This window comes from Ovis aries, chromosome 16, assembly GCF_016772045.2.
Source record: "Ovis aries strain OAR_USU_Benz2616 breed Rambouillet chromosome 16, ARS-UI_Ramb_v3.0, whole genome shotgun sequence".
Taxonomy (NCBI): Eukaryota; Metazoa; Chordata; class Mammalia; order Artiodactyla; family Bovidae; genus Ovis; species Ovis aries.
Window position 1 is genome coordinate 65,691,869 of NC_056069.1, and position 13,480 is coordinate 65,705,348.

General features: G+C 44.9%; 1 protein-coding gene across 1 annotated transcript in view; it reads right to left on the reverse strand.

Moving 5' to 3' along the window:
• The window catches only part of ADCY2 (adenylate cyclase 2), a 455,956-nt gene that overhangs the window by 220,250 nt on the left and 222,226 nt on the right, over positions 1-13,480 (reverse strand). The window contains exon 4 of the mRNA XM_027980173.2: positions 786-935. Coding sequence (XP_027835974.1) covers positions 786-935 — 150 coding nt within the window. The remainder of the gene's footprint in view (positions 1-785; positions 936-13,480) is intronic.

The window sequence follows — 13,480 nt, forward strand, 5'->3', positions numbered from 1 at the left end:
AGACCTGACGTTAAACGTGTCAAGTACAGGACCCCACCTTGGTTTCCCCTCCAAAGCATGTCTGCTTCATCTGCTGGCCACCATCTTGGATGAGACCACGTGGCTTTGCTCCTTCCACCCCTGGTTTATCTCCATTTCTTATTTTCACAGCATGTCATCAGAGCCTATGTATTCTCCTGATGTATGTGTCCATGTATCACCCACAGCAATGACAGCCCCTGACACTACAACTATTTCCCTACCAGACCCTCCCTCCCAACTCCAATCATCTCTCTCAAGGACAAGTTCACACATCTCATCTCATTTCATCACCTCATCCCATTTCAGCATCCCAGGCGGAAAACAGGCACTAAACGAAGTATTGTTAATGGCACAGGCAGATTTCAGCTGGGACAAACCCTGGCCACAAACACTATCACAGAGAAATGTGCTGTAACCAACAATGAGCGTCTTAACCAAGAGTCACTATAGTAATCACCAGTATCATTATTATTTGAATTTCCCCAGCCTCGTGTTGATGGTGGTTGATGCAGCTGTCAGCACGTGGGTGATCCTGGGGGTGGGGACTGGGTTTGAGTCTGAAGATGCCATCTCTGCTCTTCAGTTTACAATTCAATCCACTGGGCATACAGCCCAAAGCTGGGTGGGCAGGACGACCAGATGGCTACTCTGGCTTCCTGCTGATGCCCGTCAGTGGATGAACTGCACCCTCGACATTAGCAGTGACAACATCATTCCAATACCATCTCAAATAACGTGGAAGTAAGACCGAAGGTGTATTTTACCTGCTGACGTTTTTCAAATTCCAGCTTGATCCGGGACTTGATGCAGTTGCACGTGTCCTGATACGTCTGCTGCAGAGCAAGCTCCATGAGGTGCTTATGGTACGCCCCCGCCAGGTTCCCGCAGATGAAGATGATCACGTTGGCCAGGATCTGAGGACACAAAGAGCCACTCAATAGGGTGAGCATTTATCGTTCACAAACACAACAACACAAGGTACTTGGGCAAGAGTCTGCAAAGAGATGACTCTGCTCAAGGTTGATTTCATTTCTGTACCAAAACTAACATTTTTATTTATTTAACAAAAATGGATCCCATCTGCTTCTTGGATCTGTGCCCTCTCACAGGTGATTTTGCTGTCCTCCCTTATCTTTGGGCTCAGCCATGTGATCTGCTTGGAAGAAAAGCTATGACAAACCTAGATAGCATATTAAGCAGCTGAGACATTACCTTGCCTACAAAGGTCCGTCTAGTCAAAGCTATGATTTTTCCACTAAGTCATGTATGGATGTGAGAGTTGGACCATGAAGAAGGCTGAGCCCTGAAGAATTGATGCTTTTTGAACTATGGTGTTGAAGACTCTTGAGTCCCTTAGACTGCAAGGAGACCACACCAGTCAATCCTAAAGGGAATTAATCCTGAATATTTATTGGAAGGACTGATGCTGAAGTTGAAGCTCCAATCCTTTGGCCACCTGATGTGAAAGGCTGACTCATTAGAAAAGAGCCTGACACTGGGAAAGATTAAAGGCAGGAGGAGAAGGGGATGACAGAGGATGAGATGGTTGGATGGCTCTGTTGATTCAATGGTCATGAGTTTGAGCAAGCTCTGGGAGATGGTGAAGGACAGGGAGGCCTGGCGTGCTGCATTGCATGGGGTTGCAAAGAGTCGGGCACGGCTGAGTGACTGAACAACAACAAACGTGATCTGCTGCAGCTAATGCCGTGTGGGTGGGAGTAACTGAGAGCCAGATCCAGCCCAGGTTTGGAAGGTCTTGCATGTTTGGGGTGCCTCTTTTGTATCTCATCAGGAAAAGAACATGGAAGATGAGGTACCCCTGGAACAGAGACTGGCAGCCAACCCACAGTCCACTACTGTGGGCACCAAGATTTCATGGTTCTTACTCAGCATTATCATGATACTAGGTGACTGATGCAGATTGTTGTCACATGGAACCTGTGTTCACTGAGCCTAGAGAAGGCATACTCACCATTACCTAGAATCTATGTAAGAATATAGGACCCTTTCAAAGCACATCACTTGTTCCTCTGTTGATCAAAACAATTTGGGTTCACAAAAATTTGGGGTGAAAGAGAAAATATAGAAAAGTTGAAAACAACCTATAATTGTCCTGCCCAGGAAGAACACTCAGCTGTCCATATGATCTTACTTTAGCCCTTTCACTCTTCGCTTCTGCAAAAGGACCATCTCTTTCTTCACTAAAGATTCTGCAAACTGTGTCACTGCTGGGTTTGCTTTGAAGAACAGCAGCCCAAAGAAGCAGGAACGAGAAGCCCTAACACAAACCAGATGGCCCAGAATTAGAAGAACTGTCTCTCTCCTTATTAGGCGCAGCGGAAATAATAATAATAATAACCATGCTTATCTATGAGAGCTTCTTCTTTTTTTTTTCCTTAAAAATGCCATCAAAGATGCAAACATTTTAGGAAGTCAGTTCTTCCAAAATAAGAACCAAATGGAAGCAACGTTATTGAATGAAGCCATCCTCAGTGCCCTGGGCTCCCCTAGCAGGAAGGACGAAAGGGCGTCTCTGTTACTACACTGTCGGCCTGACCCAGGGCCCTGGCAGCTTTGCGATGTCAAGGTTCTTAAGGAAAAGCCTTCTTTTGGTCATTTGTTCGTTAATCTGGGCAATGGATGTGGCATTGCTTCAAACAACATGTTATTCCAACCCTCCGTGGCTACAGATAATCGGAAAGAATGCATTTATGGATTTTTATTCAGATATGCAACGAAATGCTCAAGAAATAAACAGCTAAGCATTTTAATGCCAAGCAGTTATGGCATTTCTCTTCTGGTGGAAAATTTAATCAAATTACAAGCATTTTCCTGATACCTGCTTTCATCCTAAAGTACTGTATTCTAAGGTTAATAGAATTAGTCCTGGTATTTTAATAACTACACACATTTACAAATGTGACTGATGTCCTAGAGCATTTTTCTTTCAAAAGGGCGCATTTATATTATGACTCTAGGAAACCTAGGGCACAAGGAAGTGATGCAGTTGGGATTTTCTTTTCAAAACTAATATCACAGCATCTTGTTTCCTAGAAGATGTTAAGCAGAAGACACAGTAAAAAATCCTATTTTCACAACGTTGGATTTATTTTATAACATCATACTGTCTTGATGCTTTCTTTTATCTGATTGCTTCATTTAGCCCCTCTCACATCTGTCAGAAAATAGGAGGGGAAACTTGGCCTCTCAAGGGACATCGTGAAGAAAATAAATTGTTTAAGGTAATAACAACAGTAGGCTGAAGATGCAAACTCAGCCTTGAAATGGAGCGTGACCCATGCTCCAGAGTCTGTGCAAACCGGACTCCGCCCACTCGCCACAGAGACAGGGTCCTCTGTCACTTTCCACATCCCCATCGTCACTTGACGTGTGTCAGGGAGGAGTCATCAGCACTTGTCCGTGATTCTTAGGAGATGCATAAAACACCAATCCTGTGCTGGTGGGAAGGCTGGTATTTACCAGAAAACTGGTTCTGTTTCTTTCACCGCATCATCATTGATCTTCCAAACATACCTCATTTCATCCTTGCAAGAGTCCAGAAAGTAAAACACCCAGGAGGGTGGCCCCTCTTGTTATTTCATCTTATAGGTGAAGAAACAAAGTTCTAACATATTCAGAGAGTGGAGGGTAAGCCCCTGAAGACTTTAAAGGATTGTCCTGGACCACTGCCACAAGACCAAATTTGGCTTAAATAAAACATGACCCCAGGAAACGAGTCAGGATGGGTTCACCCAATGCAATTCAACTCTCTACTAGGGTATGGGGAAAGTGATTCTGAAGAATTTCCAAAGAGACCTGTGTAAGCGCTGAAAGTAGCTAACATGGTTTTCCTTTAGAGAGCATTTGCATTTGATGCTATAAAGCGCCTCCATCATTTAAAGTCCTTTTAAGTGGCTACAGTTTGGAGACCACACTGTGGTCCCCAGAGCACTTGATCGTGACACTGGAGTTGTTGGTATGCCCAAGTACTCAGAGCAAAGTAACGAAGTGAGGCTGTTTCTAACTGGGTCAGGGGACCAGAGAAGAATGAGCTGAGCAGCGTTCCTTCTTTTGATAAATTAGTTTTTATTGCAGTAAAGTTGCTTTACAATGGTGTGTTAGTTTCTGCTGTACTGCAAAGTGAATTAGCTATGTTTTGCTGTTTAGTTGCTAAGTTGTGTCCGACTCTTGGATTCCATAGACTATAGCCCACCAGGCTCCTCTGTCCATGGGATTCTCCAGGCAAGAATACTGCAGTGGGTTGCCATTTCCTCTTCCAGGGGATTTTCCGGACCCAGGGATCAAACCCACATCTTTGGCATTGACAGGTGGGTCCTTAAGCACTGTGCCACCTGAGCAGCCCGAATCAGCTATATGCGCGCACATATCCCCTCGTATTCGGATTTCCTTCCCACTTAGGTCACCGCAGAGCGTTGAGTAGAGTTCCCTGTCCTACTCAGTAGGTTCTCATTAGTTAATCTATTTTATCTATGTCTGTGTCTTTAATTCCCATGCAGGGTTATTTCACCTGGGCAAAGGACATTTAAGGAAGGGACCTCACTGTCTTCAAACATTCGAGGAATTATCACAAGGATTTGGTGGCCACTCAGGTCCTCTGTGACTGTTTTCAGTTCAGTTCAGTCGCTCAGTCATGTCTGACTCTTTGCGACCCCATGAACCATAGCACGCCAGGCCTTCCTGTCCATCACCAACTCCCGGAGTCCACTCAAACTCAAGTCCATCGATGCCATCTAGCCATCTCATCCTCTGTTGCCCCCTTCTCCTCCTGCCATCAATCTTTCCCAGCACCAGGGTCTTTTCCAGTGACTTAGCTCTTTGTCTCAGTCTTTTAGTGTGGACCAGACACATGGAGCTTTGGTTAATAACATCCAGTGACTTTCAGATCATGTGTTGGAACCTTCTTTAAATTTAACATCCCTCCAGATGAGGAGGAGTAGAGTCAGAAAGGGCTTCCCTGGCGGCTCAGTGGTAAAGCATCTGCCTGCGATGGAGGGAGACATCCCTGGGTCAGGAAGATTTCCTGGAGAGAGAAACAGCAGCATACTCCAGTCTTCTTGCCTGGACAATCTCAAGGACAGCGAGCTTGGCGGGGTGTGGTCCATCGGGTCACAGGGTCAGACATGACTGAGCCTGAGCATGCTGAGAGTCAGAAGGTATTACGAGCTGAATGCATACACTGGGAGGGCGGGGGGTCCTTCCCACAGGCATACACTGAAGCCCTGCTCCCAGTGTGATGCTGTCAGGGGCTGGGGCCCTTGGGAGGGAATTTGGTTTCGATGAGGTCATGAGTGTCCACCTTTATGATGAGATTAGTGTCCTTATAAGGAAAGGAAGAAACTGTCTGTCTTTCTGCCATGAGAGAAAGGGGGCTGTCTGCCAGGAAGAGGGCCCTCACCAGAAGGGAATCATCGGGCACTTTGGTCTCAGACTTGCCAGCCTCCGGAAGTATGAACAGTAAGTATCTCCTTTTGGCACTCCCTGCTTCTGGTGTTTTGCTATGGCAGCCTGAGCTATGACAGAAAGTTAAGAAGAAAACTGAAAGACCAACCATCTCAACAATGGTTGTTATTAGGCTTTGGTTTGTTCAACTAGAATTACAAACTTGGTGTCAAATGCAATTTAATTTCCTATGGAAAAGGCCACTAGAAATATGGTACTGTTGGCGATGGTGATTATTTTCATTATTCTCTTTTCTATTAGAGCTGTTATTATTAAGTCTTTTGGAATAGCATACAGTTTTTGAGACATCATACATCACTTCTGAATTATGTTATTTTTTCCAGCTATATTTGGGATAAAGGGCTAAGGCTAAAGAATCTTCTTAGGGTTCAAGTTCAGTATCACAGCTAAGTAAAATTGCAGGGGTGTTTGAGAGTCACTTCCTCACTCAGCTCATTACAAGCCAATAAGAAGAGACTCGAGATCTTGATAAGTTCCTCCCACAATTAAGTCATTGAAAACACAACTTCCATAGAAGAAGGGAAAGCTGACTTCACCAGGCAGAAACCCAGACTTGGATGTCTCAGCTCAGGGACTGCAAATTTGAAACTGATGGGGAGAAAGCTGGTTTGATTAATAGTTTAGAATAGTGAAAAGAAGACAAAACATCGAGTTTCCAATGTTTAGAACTCAGTGGAAGGAGATTGCTGAAAGCTGCCTCCCCCGAGATCCATAGCTCGCATCTCTTTGCACATTTGTCCTCTCATCCAGTTCGTCCCTGATTTCAAGCTCGTGGAAGAATCCTGGCTTTCTGAGCTTAGTTCTTCTCTACCACAGGAAGAGACAAGCAATCAAAGAAACTCTATGGAGGGAGGGAACTGCTACCTCCATAACTCGCAATCCATCCCCAGTGCCCAAAGTGGGCCCAAGCATTTCTGTCTTGATGCTGATTATTCTGTGGGTCATTTCTGCAAAGTAAGGCTCTCAGGCAGTTTTCTCCACACTCCCTGTGTTTCACAGAGCTGGACTGGGAGTTTACCTGTGATTACAAAGCACTTTGTAAAAAAAAAATAGTTCAGACCTTCCTTTTTGTAATTAATTACTGAGTTAATTAATGTTGGCTGTGCTAGTCTTCATTGCTGCAGAGGCTTCCTCTAGTTGCAGTGGGAGGCCTCTAGGGTGGCTGGGCTCAGTACTGCAGCTCGAGGGTCCCAGAGCACGGGCTCAGGAGTTGTGGTGCCTGGGCTGAGGTGCTCTGAAGCCCATGGGGTCTTTCAGGATCAGGGATCTGACATTTGTTTCCTGCACGGGCAGGCGGATTCTTAACCATGAAGCACTTTTGTTAGAGTCGCTCTCTGTCTGGTCCAAACTGCCTTCTGCCCCAGAGCCTGCTGGCTTGGTGACTTCTTAATGATTACATCTGACACTCGGTCAGCCAATCAATGATTAACTGAACTTTACATGTTTACCAATACCCAACAGAAGCCACTATCTCCCTGGTCTTTGTGAGGCCAGAAAGTTGAATGAAGGTTAATTGTTCTAAAGAGGTTCCACTCGTTCAGAACCCCAGGGGGTCCCGTGGTCCTGGATTATCCAACAGGCTTAACAGATGCTGGTTGCTGTGTCCTCCTGACCCCTCTGCCTCATGCGTAATGACATGTACACAATAGAAGAACACGCTCTAAGTGCTGCGTCTCATGTGTTTCGAAACCTTAGAAACATGTCATTATATGTCATTTAAAGCCAAAATTTTATTAGCCTTGAATCATCTCCCTTAAGGATTTGCACTAAGCAATATATAATTTGCCCAATTCTGGTGATTTCAGTGGACATAAAAGCGAAAACCAAAGATATCCGAACACACTTTAGGTTAGACTTTCCATTAACTTAGATAATCTCTACTTAATCTGGATCAATGAAATTTAGCTTCATTTAAACAGTCTACATAATTCTCTTCGCTTACTACCATTTTATAGGGGACACATCCATTCATTTAAAAATTGAAGAGCCAGCAGGTTCTTCAGATTCAGTCAACAACCACATGGCCAAGGCGCTCAGACACTCCAACTTGTGCAGCTTGGTTTAGGATGAGATGGTACACCACTTCACGCAAGGTAAGTACGTCTCTTCAGCTAACAGTGTACGAGAAGGGAGGCACACCTTTCATGGTTACTCGGGGTACATTTCCTTTGCTACCCCATTGGCAACTTACATTAGGACCTGCTTGTGATGCTACTTCGAATCTACACAATAGGAGATAAATTAGAACTCAGTAAACCACGCATGATATACCCTGCCAACGATGAATGGAGAAGAAGACACCTTTCGAGGTTAAGTGAAATGGACCTAAATGTAGATATCAGACGTAACATGACAGCAAAGGGACGAGCTTGTCAAGGGCAGTAACAGGGCAGGTTTAGCGCAGTCCATCCCGGGCGTAGACCTAAACCCAACAAGAGCAAGCACATTCATTCAGAAGTGATGGGTTTGCCAAGGCCCGTGCAAACAGTCACAGACTCCAAATACAGGGCAAAAACCAATGAACGCTGTGATTCTCAAGGTCCACTCTGAATTCTTAGTCAGACCAAAAAATATTCCATCAAGTCATGCTGTGATTAAAAAAGATAAGTAACTGCTTGGATGCAAAACTGAAACCTTCTGAGAACTGGAAAACAAAAAAATTTCCTACTGCAAATGAAACTAAATGTTTCATTAATGATACTGATTATGTAAGGGCGTGCCTGGCAGCAGCTTGCCTTTTAAGAGGATAAAAGGCTGAAATGTACTTGAAAGTGGTGTCTCCCCCGAGCGTGCTCCTGGGTTTCTCACCACTTTCTTTCCTCTCCCACTGTGTATTTTCTTGAGGAGTGTGTACTGAAGGAAGGCAAACTCGAATTTTAACCACCGAGACCTGACTCTGGCTTCTGGACAATTTCAGCCAGAGAACAGTCATCATGTATATGAGCTAAGTGGCTTTACTCGTGTCTCCGACTCTTTGTGACCTCATGGACTACAGCCCACCAGGCTCCTCTGTCCATGGAGTTCTCCAGGCAAGAATACTGGAGTGAGTATCCATTCCCTTCTCCTATACATTACCTCACTGGTACTCATTTATTTTATAACTAGAAGTCTATACCTTTTGACTGCCCTTCACTCAATCTCCCCAGCAGACTATTGAGTCTTTTTCTACTTTTTAAAATTAAAGTGTAGCTGATTTACAATATATGGCCTTTTTCATATTATCACAAGTAAAATCCTTATTTTTTATACAGAAAGAATGCTCCATTATTTTGTTTGACAGATCTTTCTCAAATATATTTTATCTTCAGATTCTCCTAATATTCTTACAAGGAAGGAATTCATAACTCCATTTTACAGATGAGGAAGCTGTTTTGAGAAAATGTAAATGACCTGACTGGGGAATAGCCAGTGCTAGAGCAATGATTCTAGATCAAGTCCTTTTGGTGACAACTACTCTGTTTTTTGTATGTTATTCTACAATGATTTCAAGATCCAGGAAGTTTTAGCAGACTTAAATACACCCTGCTATAAAATCATGAGGCTCCCCAGGTGGCTCGTGGTAAAAAATCCACTTGCCAAGCCAGAGATGCAGATTTGATCCCTGGGTTGGGAAGATCCCTTGGGGAAGGAAATGACAACCCGCTCCAGCAATTTCGCCTGGGAAATCCCATGGACAGAGGAGCCTGGCGAGCCATAGACCATGGGGTGGCAAAGAGTCAGACACGACTGAGCGACTAAGCACCCAGTATGATGTACAGATTCCTGCAGCACAGAGTGACTCAGTTATACACATATATATGCACTCTTTTTTACATTCTTTTCCATCATGGTTTACCCTAAGGGATTGAATATAGTTCCCTGTGCTGTTTTAAACACAGATTATTTATGAGTTCAGTTCAGTTCAGTCTCTCAGTCGTGTCCGACTCTTTGAGACCCATGAATCGCAGCACACCAGGCCTCCCTGTCCATCACCAACTCCCGGAGTTCACTCAGACTCACGTCCATTGAGTCAGTGATGCCATCCAGCCATCTCATCCTCTGTCGTCCCCTTCTCCTCCTGCCCCCAGTCCCTCCCAGCATCAGAGTCTTTTCCAATGAGTCAACTCTTCGCATGAGGAGGCCAAAGTACTGGAGTTTCAGCTTTACCATCATTCCCTCCAAAGAAATCCCAGGCTGATGTCCTTCAGAATGGACTGGTTGGATCTCCTTACAGTCCAAGGGACTTTCAAGAGTCTTCTCCAACACCACAGTTCAAAAGCATCAATTCTTTGGCACTCAGCTTTCTTCACAGTCCAACTCTCACATCCATACATGACCACAGGAAAAACCATAGCCTTGACTAGATGGACCTTAGTCGGCAAAGTAATGTCTCTGCTTTCGAATATGCTATCTAGGTTGGTCATAACTTTTCTTCCAAGGAGTAAGCATCTTTTAATTTCATGGCTTCAGTCACCATCTGTACTGATTTTGGAGCCCCCCAGAATAAAGTCTGACACTGTTTCCACTGTTTCCCATCTATTTCCCATGAAGTGATGGGACCAGAGGCCATGATCTTCGTTTTCTGAATGTTGAGCTTTAAGCCAACTTTTTCACTCTCCATTTTCACTTTCATCAAGAGGCTTTTTATAAGTTATCAGAAAATTCACTTAAAGGTTAACCCTGCATTTCTTAGAAATGGCAACCCACTCCAGTACTCTCGCCTGGAAAGCGCATGGATGGAGGAGCCTGGTAGGCTGCAGTCCATGGGGTCACTAAGAGTCAGACATGACTGAGCGACTTCACTTTCACTTTTCCTTTCACGCACTGGAGAAGGAAATGGCAACCCACTCCAGTGTTCTTGCCTGGAGAATCCCAGGGATGGGGGAGCCTGGTGGGCTACATACAGTCCATGGGGTCTCAAAGAGTCTGATACGACTGAGCGACCTCACTCTCACTTTAATCAACTGTGAGAAGGCACACTTGATTCAATCAAAGATATATGAGACTTATCGGCAGCTTACACAGAGGTGTTTGTTTATCTTAAGTAAACCTGACTTGAAAGTATTATTGTGCAGATGTTTGGAAAATGCATAGTAGCAAAAGGCTTAACCTTCTGGGTTTAGGTTTTCTCTGTGTAATCAGTGATTCCACGTCTACTAGTCCTGTTTGGGGGGGCAACAAGCAGCCATCAAATATAACCCATGAATCCAGCTTCAGTTGAGACTCACCCCAAAGTATGGCATAGGCAAAAGAAGCAAAATCTCATGAAATGACGATTTACAAAAGTACCCATTTGGTTGGCTTCGCACAGTTTCAGCCGATCAAAGAAAATCAGAGTTAAAACTGCAACCTCTGTTTGGGACCATAATGATCACATTTTAAAAATCTCCAGTGTTTTCCAAGTCTAAACACATTTCTGTGATGAACTAAAATGCTTCCTGATGGTGCAAAAGAAGTATTTCAAGCCAGGAATGAAACAGAAATCTACCCAAGGTGACTAGAATTCCAAACAATGAGTATAAAAAGTTAAAAGTATTCACTTCTATTTCCCTGTGGACATATTACATAATAAACCTGCCCACTAAAATTCCGGAGTAAAATTATTAGATGAGCAGTCCAGAGGTACTAACTTTTTAAGGACAGTAACAAAGAGTAGATATGTTAGTTCATAACTACTGAAGTTCCCTTTATTTTCCATCATATATAAATCAGACATTAACCAATCAGAGCAATAGTGACGATCTTGGAAATTTTTTGATCTGAGAAACAATTTAATGTCTTTTAAAAATGATTTTGCATGGCTTATTTCATGGAATTCGAAATCCAAGAGAAGCAGCAAAGAAGCTTAGTGACACGTGCTTAAAAGACAAAGACAGCATCATCTCTCTCCACTGGGAAGAAGAGACAGGAGATGCAGAGACCCTCAAGATCAGGTGGTCCTGACAGTTGTCTATCCCCCAACTGGAGAAACGGAAATGCTGTGCTCACTGCAGGAGACAGTTTTCACACCTTAGGGATTTCTATAGGCAATCACCGCACTGAAGGATGCTGATGAGAAAACACCACGCCTGGCATCAGAACCACACAGCAGAGGACTTGGAACGGAGGAAGGGGTCTGCTTTTCAGAATATGCATGTAGAAATTTCTCTGTTGAGATGGAATGTGACAACCCAATTCTACCACTCCCAAGAAAAACCCTTTTTTAACCTTGATGCCTAAGAAAACCACACAGCCTGGACCTTCACTTTGACTATTAATGGTCTCCAGGCAACAGGGACTTCAGCCTCCAGGTCATTCCTGACGACCTGTCATCAATCCCAGCAGTGAGCAGGTCTGCTCCCCTTCAGGCAGTGCCCTCCCGAAACACAAACGGCACTGCCTTCTTCCTTATTTTTCATTTCACTTGAGACCCAAACCTCAAAGGATTGTTTACTTAAGCTCCTTCTACGTTTTTGGCCTTTGACTCTTCGCATCCCACGTCAAACTATGCAGCAGCCTCGAGAAGCCACTGAAATGACTCTCGTCACAGTCACTGGTTATCTGTGGCCATCGACTCCTTTCTGGGCTCTTCTCATTGAGATTCTGGAACAGCCCAGGACTGGTCCCTTTTTCCTGCCAAGAATCCTGGCCTCTCTCAGGGTCCTGGGTCCCCTGCTCTCTGGGGTCTGCCCATCTCATTGATTTCTCCTGTGTGTCCACGCAGTGGCTAAGTCCAGCCCGACCTGTTGCGACCCCATGGACTGCAGCCTGCCAGGCTTCCCTGTCCTTCACTATCTCCCGGAGTTTGCTCAGATTTGTGTCCACTGAGTCCGTGATGCTATCCAACCACCTCATCCTCTGCCTCCCTCTTCTCCTTCTGCCTTCAACCTTTCCCAGCATCTCTGACTCAAACTTTGTCCCCTCCAGGGCGTTGCCTAGGTCCCTTTCTCTGTCAGCCCCTCCAGTTTTCCCCTTGCAGAGGCATCCATATACCTGGCAATTTCTTCAACACCATCCAAATACCATCAGTCTGAACAAGTACACCTCCAGTCCAGACCTCTGTTCTGCAGTCCAGACTCAGACCTGGCACCTCCCCTTCAGGGTCTATGCTGAATTCTGCACACACCTGCCCTGGTCTGCATCAATTCTCGCTCATGTCCTACCTGGAAATTCAACTCAAGACACTTCTGCCCTCCTTGGGGGGGTCTTTCAACTTGCCCATCTCTCCAGGCTCAAAGCCCTTGTGAAACAGTTCCCTCTGCCCAAGAAACTCCCACCTGGCCCTCTTCCTGTGTGGGACCTGCTCACACCTAGCTTCCATGACAGATCTGCTCTGGGTATGGTCCGTGAGAGCCTGCTGTGATCTACCAGCCGTGTACCTGCTACCTCCTGTGATATCATTTCCTCCCCTAAAGGTAATAGTTCGTATTTACTGATCTGCTTAGTGACTGTCTCTCCAGCTTTGCACCACAAGGACAAGGATCCCATATGCTTTATTCCCTTGAGTATGTATTGGGGAATTCATATAGGCTCTGCCGTAATGTGTACTTGGTATATATTCTTTAAACAGGCTGCAAGCATGCTAAGTCATTTCAGTCGTGTCCAACTACTGGCGACCCCGTGGACTGTAGCCCGCCAGGCTCCTCTGTCCATGGGATTTTCCAGGCGAGAATACTGGAGTGGGTAGCCATTCCCTTCTCCAGGGAATCTTCCCAACCCAGAGATCGAACCTGGGTCTCTCACATTGCAGGTGGATTCTTTACCATATGAGCCACCAGGGCAGCCCTGAGCCACCAGGATCCTTCTAAGGGAGACACATAGTTTGGGCTATAGAGAATACATCCCTTAAGACATACATTCTCAGTGGGGGCCATATCATCCCCAAATGAACGAGCATTAATTCTTGGGGAAAGCAAAAAATTAGTCTTTTAGTGCATGACACATAGCATACATCACATAAATAGCTATGCAATATACCTGTAGTGTTAAAATTTCATGGGGGTGGGTTAGGGAAAAAAAA